Genomic DNA, 14,123 nt, shown 5'->3' on the forward strand with positions numbered 1-14,123 from the left:
GACCACACCAATGACTGCGCTAATAAAGTAGCCCAGAGCATTAGCTAGCATGAGTTCCACAAGTTGAGAGGGACCTACCTGACTCGCCCCGGGTTTAGGCCCGAGGGCGGTGTGACCTGGCGTGAGAGCCCCGCCTTCGGCGTCTCCCGGCTCCGCGCTGCACGCCCGCTGGACTCCGTGTCCCAGAACCCCACGCTCGCTCACTCACTCGCTGCCGGGACAGACCTGGGAAAGGGCGCAGGTGAGTGAGTAAACGCGCTGCGCTGATGACGCGTGCTCTCTTCCGCTCTCCAGCCGTTAGCGGCTAGCACAGCACACCCCACTGCCCGTCAAAAGCTTTCTGAAAGTGCAAAACTAGGAAAATCTTATTTGTTCTTCTGTTCTCTATTTTTCGGTTTCAGTTTCTCCCCCCTCAGTTTTCCCCTGATTTAGAACAACTGTTCTTTCTGCAAATTAATCTGAAAGATTCAGTTGGTCATTTTCAGGGTATACTGCATGTGAATGTTTTCCTGGTTTATGAGTGAAGTGTCCGTGTATACTGTATGGGGCGATATAGCTCAGGAGGTAAGACCGATTGTCTGGCAGTCGGAGGGTTGCCGGTTCAAACCCTGCCCTGGGCATGTCGAAGTGTCCTTGAGCAAGACACCTAACCCCTAACTGCTCTGGCGAATGAGAGGCATCAATTGTAAAGCGCTTTGGATAAAAGCGCTATATAAATGCAGTCCATTTACCATTTACCATTGTGTCTCAGTGTTGTTGAGAAACACTGTCACTCGAGCCTCCCCAAATTAATTGACCTCAGGTTGGGTCGTTCTTCCCCGTCAGAAGCGTCTGGCGCAGACAGACTGATCCGGGATCAGCGGTCCAGGCGCAAGGGGGTTTGATGCGTTATAACTGCAATGCACCCTAAAGACTGAACGGGCGTGAAACCCGCAGCTTTGGCTCCTCGGCTCCCCCTGGTGGTGAATTCCCCTAAGGGCGTCTGACTGGAGGGAAGCCGTTGATTGACAGGCCTCCCGTACACTTGCTCTGCACCAGGGGTCTGCAGCCCTGGTTCTTCCAGAGTTGCAGGGCGTGCTGGATCATTATTACTCAGCACTTAATTGCTCAATTACAGCAGTTGATTACACGGGTAATTTCATCTTGTTTCTTGAGTCTGAATTGGCTGCTGATTTTAAATGGGGGGAAAAATAGCAGGTCAAGGGTTAGCAAGCAGGGTGATACCGGTTTTGGGATTTAACGCCGACTTCAGCTCTTAATTATTTAATTAGCTCAATCATGTGATCTGACATTTTAGATACTTGCATTGGCAAGTCCGTGAATCAAAGATGATTTCTGTTTCCCAATATCACACGTTTCAAAATGATCTAATGTATGCGTGAACCGGTGTTGGGGTATAGATCCCATTGAATGACTGAGCGGGGGTAACTGGTGGAAGCCAAACCTGCAGACCCCGGCTCTCCAGGAATGGAACTGGCGGCCTGGCATAGACGCACAAGACAGTGGCACGTCAGCCGTGACATTAAAGGCTTCTGCCTGACCCCACCCCCTCTGCCAATCAAGCAGAAAGAGCCGGCCTGCGTCCTTTCAGCTCACACACGCCCGGGGGAATTCAGGACGCCCTTACGAGCCTCCCAGCCCACGGCTCTCTCTCCACCGCTCGTTACAGCTCGATTTGAATCGCCTGCCCCTTTTTCACCGGCGTGTGAAGTGGCTAAAAATGGTAAACGAGTCTTCCAATTAATGCCAAAACTGAAGAAAAAGAAACAAAGCATAAAGGAGAAGTTTTCATGTTTTCATGAGTTGAGTCAACTTTTTATTCCCCAACTTTCCAAAGCCGGCAGAAGCGTTAAGAATCGTCCTTATCAAAGTGCATCGGGCGAGTTTTATGGCTTTTATCCTCAGACTTATAAAACCACCCACTTCCTCCAGATTGAATTATATGATTACACAGCGAGCATCCATAAAAAGAAATGAATAACCTCCGCACTCTCCACAGATATTTCTCTTCTTATTATTTTATCTTCCAAGCACAGTGACCAGAAAAACCTGAAACTCTGCAACACAGGGTGAATGAAATTAACTCATAAATTAACAGATATTGTGGCTCATTAATTAGGGATTACATGATTAGGCTACTTGCTGCACACAGGCTAAGCTACAAGGCAGGCTACATAGCGTAGTTTACCTGTCAAAGAGTCTCAACATAATTGTACATATGCAAAGGCCTACTATCAATAGCAAACTTTCACCAGCTAAATTCCCAATTAATCAACACTGGATTTGTGGTACATGAATGGGATTGAATGGGACTAGTTGCCTGTGTGCCGGTTTAGTCACTGATGGATGTGAACACATAGCCATGGTGAGAGAGCAGGCAATGGGGGGGGGGCATGCTTTGTGCACAGGGGGAAAGGAGTCACTCCGAGTGGACACTGATCTATGGACGTCTGCATACGGGCTGTCAGCATATAAAAATTACAACATAATTAGAGCGTTAAGCATTGTACCTCAGTTGCTCTTCACGTCAGCTGGTAGATCTAATCTGTGATTCAGTCTGCTTCGTCAGTCCAGAGTTACAATATGGAGCTACAGCTGTACAGAAACTACGGCTGTACAGAAACTATTAGAATGTTGCCATTTTCAGATTCTGGTCTATAAATGGATAACAGGTCAAATGTAAGGAAGTGACCCTGGATATAGTTGTCTGCTAATCACATAATGCAGCAAGAATCAGAATAATTTGCTGTGAAACTGGAACATTGTAGGGTGATGACTTGAGATTTGAAAGCTATTTGACATTACATTGAAGTACAGCACTCTCTTATTCAGAGCCATTTACGCTGCAGGAGAATGATAAGTGCATTCATTTACAGTGCAATCCATACGTGTTTGAACAGTCACACAATCTTTGTTCTTTAGGCTCTGTGCTCCAACACGCTGGATTTCAAATGAAACCATCAATATGAGGAACTGTGTGTAAAACCGGCTGTAATTCCTCCCTGGATTACCCGATACGGATGTAAACACCCCCCAATTAAAGCTTACAGCCTGCACTTGAACCTCATGCTCATTGTTTCATCTCAAATCCAACGTGCTGGAGCATAGAGCCAAAACAACAAAAACTCACGGCCCAAATGGTTACGGTCCGCACTGTACATAAGCAACAACACCAAAGTGGGCCAACACAACACTCCCAGACTGGCAGGTGTAAATCCAGCTTGCGCCTTTAAATGGGCGTTTCTGTTTTTTGAGTTCACCAGCGTATCTATCAGCCCTTTATTTCTCTGTTGATGCTGCTTTTACGTTCTTCTGTTTCTCGTTCTCCTCTTCTCTTCCCCCTGGCCTTGTCTTAAGGAGTTCTCAGGAGAGGGGGAGACTGCACGCCGTCCTTACCCGGCAATTAGCAAAGTTTGGAGCAAATGACAATATCTGGCCCTTGAGGAATTCCTCGCTGTTATGTTTCTCTCTCTCCCTCCCTCTCTCATTACTGGGCTCACAGACAGGGTTTGAATTCTGTAGTGAATTCAGTTCATGTAAATAAAGTCACTCTAGCGCCTCATTAAATGTGTTAATTAAAGCCACCGCCTCTTATCCGGAGACACTAAATTGCTGATAATTCTTTAAACAGTTTTTATTTCAAACGTCACGCTTTAACAAAAGAGTGAAAACTGGTATCGTCTATTTTCAGCACTCTCCTGTTCTTTTCATGTCGGTGAATTTTGGTATCCATTTGACGACAAGACCTGCAATTCAAGTATTACTACAAATGTTTGACAGCGTTAAGTACTATAGCCTACTTATTACTATAAAGAGTCTGGTTGAGATCCCTGTTTAAATAAAGCATGCATGATCTGAATCCAGTCTGCTAACTGCTACTTTCACAGGAAAGACAAAACATTTAAACATAATACAATTCATTATTCATTTTCCAAGTGGATTCCCTCGACTGTACAACTTAAATAAAATATTTAAATAAGGGAGGCAGTACGGTCATGTGTCTTACTGAAAGGCAATATACACTACAGCATATAGCAGCATAGAGCGTATAATTCCAACAGTACCCAGCCTGATGGCTAAAGCTAAACAAGGCTGAGCCTAGTTAGTACTGAAGCTAAGCATACCTGGGCTTGGTTACTACTGAAGCTAAGCATACCTGGGCTTGGTTACTACTGAAGCTAAGCATACCTGGGCTTGGTTACTACTGAAGCTAAGCATACATAGGCTTGGTTAGTACTGAAGCTAAGCATACCTGGGCTTAGTTAGTACTGAAGCTAAGCATACCTGGGCTTGGTTAGTCCTGAAGCTAAGCATACCTGGGCTTAGTTAGTACTGAAGCTAAGCATACCTGGGCTTGGTTAGTCCTGAAGCTAAGCATACCTGGGCTTGGTTAGTCCTGAAGCTAAGCATACCTGGGCTTGGTTACTCCTGAAGCTAAGCATACCTGGGCTTGGTTACTCCTGAAGCTACGCATACCTGGGCTTAGTTAGTACTGAAGCTAAGCATACCTGGGCTTGGTTACTACTGAAGCTAAGCATACCTGGGCTTAGTTAGTACTGAAGCTAAGCATACCTGGGCTTGGTTAGTCCTGAAGCTAAGCATACCTGGGCTTGGTTACTCCTGAAGCTAAGCATACCTGGGCTTGGTTACTCCTGAAGCTAAGCATACCAGGGCTTGGTTAGTACTGAAGCTAAGCATACCTGGGCTTAGTTAGTACTGAAGCTAAGCATACCTGGGCTTGGTTACTACTGAAGCTAAGCATACCTGGGCTTGGTTACTACTGAAGCTAAGCATACCTGGGCTTGGTTAGTACTGAAGCTATGCATACCTGGGCTTGGTTAGTCCTGAAGCTAATCATAACTGGGCTTGGTTACTCCTGAAGCTACGCATACCTGGGCTTAGTTAGTACTGAAGCTAAGCATACCTGGGCTTGGTTAGTACTGAAGCTAAGCATACCTGGGCTTGGTTAGTACTGAAGCTAAGCATACCTGGGCTTGGTTAGTCCTGAAGCTAAGCATACCTGGGCTTGGTTAGTACTGAAGCTAAGCATACCTGGGCTTGGTTAGTCCTGAAGCTAAGCATACCTGGGCTTGGTTAGTACTGAAGCTAAGCATACCTGGGCTTGGTTAGTCCTGAAGCTAAGCATACCTGGGCTTGGTTAGTACTGAAGCTAAGCATACCTGGGCTTGGTTACTACTGAAGCTCAGCATACCTGGGCTTGGTTACTACTGAAGCTCAGCATACCTGGGCTTGGTTACTACTGAAGCTCAGCATACCTGGGCTTGGTTACTACTGAAGCTCAGCATACCTGGGCTTGGGTAGTACTGAAGCTAAGCATACCTGGGCTTGGTTACTACTGAAGTTAAGCAGGGCTGGGCTGATAACTGCTTGTATGGGTGACCTTCCAGCTGCTGAAAGTGCTGTTGGTCACCAAGCAGAAAAACCACAGCCCACAGTGCAGTTCTGGGCTGTAGGAGCTGTTTAATGTCTCAGCTACTGATCCTGACACACTAAACCAAGATCCTGACTATGTGGCCATTACAGATTTGATGGCACTCATTGCAGCAAGGAGGACTGCCTGGTGTTGCAGCTAAATTTCCATCCTGACTCTCTCAACATGACCACATAATCCTCTCCATTTAATGGGCTAAATAAATCTCATCTCTCTCCACCTTGGCTGATTTGTGAAAAGCGTTCTGGAGCAAAATGGCTGCCACGCATCACAATCACATTGAAATGGAAGGTGCCACAGGATATACATTTATTATTATTATTTAATAAATCTTATTATTAAAGAAGCAGTGTTTCTGCCACTCCCTGTGACAGCCTTCCCTCTTTCCCTGCAGGCCGTATTTTCAGACGTCGGGACTGGGCAGGTCGTCATTACCGTCTCTATAATTAGGTAACCTGAGATCTCTGATGAGGAATAAAGACGCACCACCGGCTCTGATAACGAGCCGAAAAAGCGGCGCTTAATTAGGACGCGAGCCGAGGCAGCGCTGTCGTCAGGAGAGAGCGGTGCGCTAACGAAGCCGAGCTAACGCAGAGCGCTCCCGTCTGCTGCTCTTTAAGGGGGCGGTTAAAAGGTTAGCGCCCCGGGGACGAAGGAGTGCTCGCCTGAGAGACTCACCTGAGACGCACGGGGGACTCCTGATGGCGTGGGTGCGAGCGGGGGCAGGTGGGGAGCGGGTTGTTTGCCACTGTCGCTGTATGTAGGCCTCCGACGGAGATGTAACAGGGTAGTGCGCTCCCGTATTAAACTGTTTCACACACCCCGCCGCCGCAGAGGTGCTGCTCTTCTACTGTAGCAGCTGTTAGATATTGTTTTTAATGATCTGTGTGACAAATAGAGTAATTATTATTACTGTTGCTGTTAGTAGTCGTACAGTAGGCTATCTGGGAGGCTTGCACATGGTTAACCCACATTAACGAAGACAAACTAAACTAATTCCAGCAGAAATCGAAACACTTAATTCTATTTGAACTGTGTACCATACAGTGATTGTCTCAAAGCTATTCAATTAGAAATAGATATGCAATCCACAAATGGAAATATGCAGTTACCGTGGCCTTTTATTCCTCCCATAATTGCAATTCATACTGAAGATGGAATTTAAACTCCAGTGAATTCAATCTGCACTCAGACAGTAGGCCTATTCGACAAAATACGTTCATAAGAACATTCACATTAAATACATATACATTAGGTGAAAATAGACCACTCAGCCCATCGTGACTCATCATTTGGCTACAGTGTACGTTTTCACTCAAACCCTAACAAAGCACATTTCATTCAACAGCTACAGATCTTGTTAAGCTGCCAATTGATAGAATCAGGTGTGTCAATTTAGAGTTGAAATGAAAACCTCCAGGATAGTAGGCCTACTGTAGATATCCACGGAAAGGCCTTGGCACCCCTGGTCTAAAAAATACACAGCACTGCCTCAAGCCTGGACATGAATACTCCTTCAAGTTGTCTCTGTCTCCACTACACGACTTGGCAATTAGTCCCACGCAGACAACTTCATGTGTGTAAAAAAACACTTCCTTGTATTAACTTGGTATTAAAACTCGAGACACAAGCTAAGATCGGTCAATTCGGTGAAAACCAGCAGTAGGCTAGGCTACGCACCTGTTGGCGGAAAACTGGACGCACTCGTTGGAATATGCGAGTGAAGGCGTAATAACACGGCTAAGTAAAGCCACAGAGATGTGAGCTTTAAAAAAAATAGTTTTCGTCAATATTCGTACGTACAAGTCCTACTTAAAATGATTTATTATCTTCCCGCTCAGAGCCGCTTCCAGAGCTTTCCACAAGGGTCCTGACCGCCCTCCCTGACCCCTCACGCTTAATTGTGATGACTAGTTGACCGAATGTCAGTAGACTGATTGGTTGCAGACACACGTGATTTCGTCAGGTGATGTGTGAGAAACAGTCTCTTTATGGTTAGTTTTTTTATTTATTTATTTTTAATTTTTATAAGTATAAATATATAAAATGGCTATAAAAAGTAGTAAGTGAACGTTGTCCTGCAGTTGATGTTATTATTTATCTACATTTTATGTAAACGCTGCTTTAGCATACCGTGCTTAAGTGTGGTCAAGGCAATAGACATTTGGGGGAGGGAGATAAATAGATTTGTCATTTACACGTTGCGGTGCCAACTTTTATTGCAACTGCATCGTAAGAAATACATCACCCATGCCTGGTACGCATGACTGTGTTTTCTTAACACAGATACTGAACTGCAACCTTAATGGTTTCCGTACTTAATTCGCACTGTGTGTCTGCAATTTCACTAACTTGTCCATCAAGCCTCGAAAAATGTTTCAGACAAAAGGGCAGAGTCTCTAGCCTATCTTTTATCTCTTTCAGGTGTTTTCAGGTTGTGATCGTTCAGTTTCCGGAGCAATACGAAACTCATTACATGGTAAGCCTGCCATCTGCAGGCGAAAGATGGCTTAGCAGCCACCACCCTGAAAAAATTACATTGATTCAGTTTATTTAGGGCAATTTGATCTTTGGTCAACATGTTTTGGTTACTTTTTATGATCAAGGACTGATGAAATGAAAAATTATAAATATGGAAAAAGGTTCATCCATAGTTAAATATGCCATACAAGTGCATGATATTTTTATACGGTCCATGACATTAACACACGCACACCCGCGCGGTAGCCATGGTATCAACGTTCGTATGGGTGCAACCTAAAATTCTGGCCTACTGTTTAACAGGGTACCTCACTCTGTTTTTCCCACAACCAGTGAAGTATCAATTATGGAAGCCAAGTAAAATACCCTTTTTGTTTGGGGAGTGTGGTTGCAGTAATTTGAATGGAGGGGTGTATTCAGGATGTATTAATGGGAACCATAATCAGTGTCCTTATTTGGCAGATGGCTGTATGCCAAGATGAGAACAAAAGTACATTTTATGCATTGTGTCACTGAAGCTCCAATTCTCTGACTGGTGTGCCTACAGGCCTAACAGGTTTACTGAAGGGTAAAACAGCCTTGTCCACACCCTGGACACAAACCCCAAACCCTGGCCTCAGTGCTCCACATGGCCCCCACAGTAGCATCAGTACTTCTGCAGATCAGTGATCTTCCTTCCTGGTCCCGGTGGGCCACAGGGGCTGTGGCTTTTTGTTTTTGTCCTAATATCAGTAACCAATCCAGACCCGAGACACCAGGTGAGCCCAGTTAACTGTGTGAAGTCGGCTGCTTTTATTGATCAATTAAGTGTAGAGCCACAACAAACGAAGATCACTGGTCCAGATCTTTGGAGCTGAATGAGGACTACAAACAAATTAACAAATCAATTGCAGAACAAAAGACAAGCACACAGCCTGGTAAGGTTTTGTTTTAATGAATCCATAGAACGATATGGTGCATTAATCACAAGATGGAGAATTTTACTCCCCTTTTGTGTGCAAGATTGTGCAAGCTTAAACATGGACATTAGTTTAAAAAGAAAAAGAAAGGTTTTCAGTTTCTCTCTCCAAAGAATAATGTGTGAACATGTCCATTTCAATTCAGTGAATTTTGGAAATAAACTGAAATTAATTTCCTTAATATTTCCTCATAGACTGACATTCATTCAATTTGTGAACTGAAATTTATTTTCTCAAAATGATTTATATTAAAACTATTGCTCCTGACCCTCAGGGATAGCAAAGATGTATATGAAAACCCATTCTCCCAATCACAGCTTTGAGGAGTGTGTTCACACGTGTTCATACACAAGCAAACTGGTTTCACTCTGGTTTGGGGACACTGCAAAATGAAGCGTGTGGATGTACCGTTCAGCTCGCCACTTAACCTACACATAACATCTTGAGCATTTTAAATAAATAATAAACTATTTTGGACATTTTTTTTTCCTATTTAAGGTCAACATTTATGAGGATTCAGCCTTTAATATAACGCAGGGCACAAGGTCAGCTTGAGTGCAGTGGCATCGTGGTGGTGAACACAACCTCTGTCTCAGAAACAGCAAGTCGACAAGATTTATCGACCCGTTGTCCAGACCGTTGGAAGCCTGCGCTGGCCAGCTGCAAACTCAGCTGAAGTTACCTGTTTTAGACCTTATTCTTCAGTGGATCTGTAAATATTATTACATGAACAGTGTTATAAAAATAGCCACAGACAGACCCCAGTGTGGCAGACTCAGGCTACAACACAGCTCTGTCTGAACTGCTTTGCCCCTTGAGACACCAGCACATTACTGCAGATTACTGAATTTCATTTAAACATATTCAAAATACATATCGGACCCAGGCTGGTCTGGAAGTCATTTCTTTACTGAACGAGTATATATCTTTCACAGAATCTCCCCACAGAATATGTACAAAATACACCCCGAGTATAATTTACACTTAATAAGGAATATTCTAAGAACCCCTTTCCATTTTAAGGATAGTTTACAAATGCACATGAAGCCTTTATCCCCTCCAATCACAGGCCATTTATGTCAGTGGGAAAAAAAGCATTACAAGAACATTCCAGAACTATACTACCTCATCTAGCTACCTCTTACATCCTGACAAATTGCACAGGTGAGTTTGAAAAAATAAAGAATTCAATATGAGAATGCATTTCGTAGAAAAAAAATCGCTTAATATCAGAGGTCTAATCTAAACTGTACACCTTAGGTGAACTGTACAATCTGCATACAATATGCTCGAGGGAGCCAAATGCATCTTTTTAAAACAGCCTAGAGGAATGTAGAGGATTTCTGTGAGGTAAGTCTTTGCACTGCCGCTCGATCTGGAGAGCTAGCTAAGAGAACAACCTTATTCCGGAATTCCGACCACACTGACCCTTTATACAAGGCGCATTTGCATTTGAAGAAAAAGGCCACAGACGCTACAAACTGGCGCCGCGATCCGGTGGGGAAACCCCGTTTGTGAAACAGACCGATAAGAAGACAGAAGAACGGCACAAAACAAAGAAACGCCTTCAAAAAGAGGAACGACCCTATAAAGCAGGAGCAGAGGATAAAGGGGGAAGAAATAGAAGGGAGATGGTGATCAGCACATGCACACAGACCCTGTCTCCATCGTAAGCCGCCCAGTGGCCAAAATACACCTACTGTAGCCGGGGCTATCAGGACACAGCAATCCCATTGGTAGCCCACTGGTAGGTAGGGTGAATCTGATAATCACCTTTCCTGCCCAGATATATACACTAACAATCCATAAAGGGAAAGCTTTATTTAAAAACGGTCGTTCGGCCTCTGAGTATAAAATGCCTGAGTGTCAGTTCATTTCATAGTTTGATTACACGCCCCACAAAACTTCAATAAGTTTCACATTTTAAATTTTGTCAGTAGCTTTACATATTCAATCTAAGAAAGCTTTACTAATGAAAGGTTTTTACACTTCTCAAAGGAACTGTAACTCACATTAGCGTCAACACCCTCGATGAAATCAGTTTTAAACCCTGCATCCACCGCCTGTGAACACTGAACACAGGGCCACTGATTGGCTGAGCTTTCCAACATACAGCCAATTAACTGAGAGGGATAAATGAAAATCTGAATGCAAACCATGGCACAGAAATGAAATAAGTACAGGGGAATTTGCATGTTGTGCTTCGCCATATGGGACTACTGAGAACAATTTTTTTTTTTTTTTTTTTTTTAAAAGGGCAAATCTGTCCGGCCATTCAAAGCCCTCTCACGTGACTGAGAATTGCCCGCCTTCAGGTGCTGTCCAGTTAGGCTGCTCCTGCTCACAGCTCCCCTCTAGTGATGGGCGACAGGTTTACCAACTTCAAAATGGGCGGACCTACCAGGCCCCATCTGTGACCTACTGTCTCACATGAACCAATCAAACGACTCCACCCTCAAATCCTGACGCGGGGACCGGTTTGGTACAGTTGAGCCCCACTCTCCCCATCACTGCCCCAGTCCTCAAGGAGCACTGCTTCTGGAACCTTCGGAAATGACTTCCTGTCTCTCTACATCACATCCTGTTCTAAATGCTCGGAGATCATTACATTCATTTTCGTTCACTTTGTTTGCAAGATTGCTACTTTCCCGTTCATTTAATTGTCCACCCTTTTTGAAAAAAAAATGAAAAAAAAGTGAACTCATTAACTTCGCCCCTTCAGCTCCTGCTCATTTTAACTCCCAAAATTGGTAATAACATATACAAAATAACTTTCCACAAAGCCAAGCATCAACAAAGTGTGACAAAAAAACAAACGAACAAACAATAAATACTTCCTATAAAGAAAAGGGTCCGTACAATGTATGTGCGTGGAGGAAGGAACAAGTCAAACCATCAGTGACGGTGCAACCTGGTTTTCTACTCTGGGAAAAGGCTGCCCAGTTAAACCGTATGAAAACTGTTCTTCAGATGGACGTACTGTTGCGTATGCTCTTAAAACTGACCCCAGAGAGAAGCAGACCCAGAAAATATAAGACCTTCCGTAGAGAGAACCGGAGACGTCGGCTGGCAGGAATACCTGATACCAGCCAGGGTTGGCAGGTCAGTTCAATTTCAATTCAGTCAATTTTCAAAAAAAATGTAATGAACATTTGAACAATTCATTACACTTATTCAATTCATTTCCTGAACTGACTGTACTGAAACTCCAGTACTGCCACATAAACGCAGGTGATTGTTCTCTCTGCAGTCTAAATGGCAGTAACCTGCGGGCACTGGGCTGGGAGGACTGGGGGCCTTTCCAGAAAGTTCCGTTGGCAGAACAGCCAACACCGGCGCAACAGACCCAGCTGACTGCACGACCCTGGCCGACTCCCCCGTGCTTCAGGGGCCGATCTCAGAACACAAAGACCCAAAAAAAACAACAAATAAAAAAACCCACAGCGAACGCGGTTTAAATCCCTCCCTGCAGAAAAGAACAAGAACCCTCAATCACCTGGAAGATATGTGGTGCCTTTTTTTTCCTGAGTCATGTGACATATACACACATCATCAGGTTGGGTTTGTTACCACACAGAAAATCTCCAACAGACCCGAGAGAAAGAGAAGAAAAAAGGGTAAAGTGACTTCTGATTCACAGGTTCGTTTCTCTCTCTCTCTTTTCTCCATTTGTCACTTTTTGAAAGTGAAACCTGTTTATTTCTTTAGTTTAATTTATTGACCCTCTTTTTAAAATGTTTCAACGCCCGCAAAAGTGCCGAGGCGTGGGGTCGATTATATCCAGCCAGGGACTGGATCGGACCACAGCTCTAAAACCGAACTTTAAGGCCGTGTTATTCAAGGCTTAACACATATATTTTTTCTTAGTTTCACTCGAATGTAAAAAATAAAAAAACAAACAGTGAATATACTGATGTTAAAAAGGCTAGGTACTAAACACTGGGCCCAGGGTCCTTGGACTGAATCCCCTCAACGCTCTATGTACAGATATACAAACTACGGTGAGTCTGAGTCCCGCCCTGATTGGTGGATCCTGCGGGGGATTGCTGGTAAGCCCCTCCTCTCGCTCCGCCCCAGTCTGGGCTGGGCGCGGGGCTTCACTTGCGGTCGCGGTCGTCGATGGTCTTGATGAACTCCACGGCGGCGGTGAACTGCATCCACCAATAGCATTCCTCCCCGCTGAGGCGGCTGGCGTAGAAGTTATTAATGTACTGCACCGTGGACAGCAGGCAGGGCGGGTTAGCCTGGGGGGGGGGGGGGGGGCATGGGTTACTGCTGCCGAACACATGGGGAAATACAGGCGCGTGTGTGTGCATGTGTGTGTGCGTGTGTGTAAATGAATAAATGTGCGTGTGTGTGTGTGTGTAAATGACTAAATGTGCGTGTGTGTGTGTGTGTGTGTGTATGTGTGTGAGTGTGCGTGTAAGTGTATGTGCGTGTGTGTATGTTTGTGTGCGTGTGAGCGTGACTGAGTACACACTGCGTTTCCACGGAGACGCACGCAGCTGGCTCTCACCTTTATGAGCACGAAGACGAGCGCGGGCACGAAGTCGTCGGCGCCGGGCACCGAGTCCTCATTGGCCAGGCTCAGCAGGTTCATGATGGTGGAGCACATGCGCAGGATGCACTGCACCTTGTCCCGCGGCGTCTTGTAGGCGTTGACGGACCGGATCTCCGCCTGCGCGGACGGCCACGGCGCCTCCTTCAGGTACACCTGCGCAGATGCAGCAGCGCAGACGCATGCAGACGCACGCAGACGCAGCAGCATGTCCGTCAGTCACGCATTTACAACACAGTTCCATTCTCACCATCACAGCACACGACTGGGGCACACCACTTAAGTCTGTTCAGTAATAATAATAATAAACCTGCTTAGAAGAACCTCTTATATACACTCAAATACAGAACACACACACAAACACACACGCACGCACGCACACACACACGGTTACAGAAAAATCAAGGGTTTCAATCCCAGACTTTTCCTGAGGCACACTGATAATTTGAATTCTATGAAATGAGATATTAAAGTTCAGCCTATGGAATAGATCAGAGAAGGAAGTAAAGATGTGAGAACGTTACCTCTGGGATTTGTAGTGCCTTGTGATTGGCTGTTACCACCTTAGAGAGCCGCTGTATGTGTTCCTGTAGCAGCCTGTGGGGAGATGGGACAATGCGACACTCAAACTGTCAATCGGTATATTACAACAAAAAGAGGATTTAATATATAA

General features: G+C 44.9%; 1 protein-coding gene and 1 long non-coding RNA gene across 6 annotated transcripts in view; both read right to left on the reverse strand.

The window, feature by feature from the left end:
* Positions 1–103: 103 nt before the first annotated feature.
* On the reverse strand, positions 104–7,334 carry LOC118212570. Its single transcript, XR_004762270.1, has 3 exons — positions 7,133–7,334; positions 6,131–6,335; positions 104–225 (listed from the first exon to the last, which is right to left on the reverse strand). It is a non-coding gene; the product is annotated as an uncharacterized LOC118212570 (long non-coding RNA).
* A 1,516-nt stretch (positions 7,335–8,850) lies between these two features.
* Positions 8,851–14,123, reverse strand: part of LOC118212222 (GTPase-activating protein and VPS9 domain-containing protein 1-like) — a 64,313-nt gene continuing 59,040 nt past the window's right edge. For all 5 annotated transcript variants that reach the window (XM_035389912.1, XM_035389913.1, XM_035389910.1 and 2 more), the window contains 3 exons: positions 13,975–14,047; positions 13,409–13,606; positions 8,851–13,136 (listed from right to left, as the gene is read on the reverse strand). In XM_035389912.1, the coding sequence (XP_035245803.1) occupies positions 12,990–13,136; positions 13,409–13,606; positions 13,975–14,047 (418 nt within the window). In that variant the 3' untranslated portion in view covers positions 8,851–12,989. The remainder of the gene's footprint in view (positions 13,137–13,408; positions 13,607–13,974; positions 14,048–14,123) is intronic.

This window comes from Anguilla anguilla, chromosome 14, assembly GCF_013347855.1.
Source record: "Anguilla anguilla isolate fAngAng1 chromosome 14, fAngAng1.pri, whole genome shotgun sequence".
Lineage (NCBI taxonomy): Eukaryota > Metazoa > Chordata > Actinopteri > Anguilliformes > Anguillidae > Anguilla > Anguilla anguilla.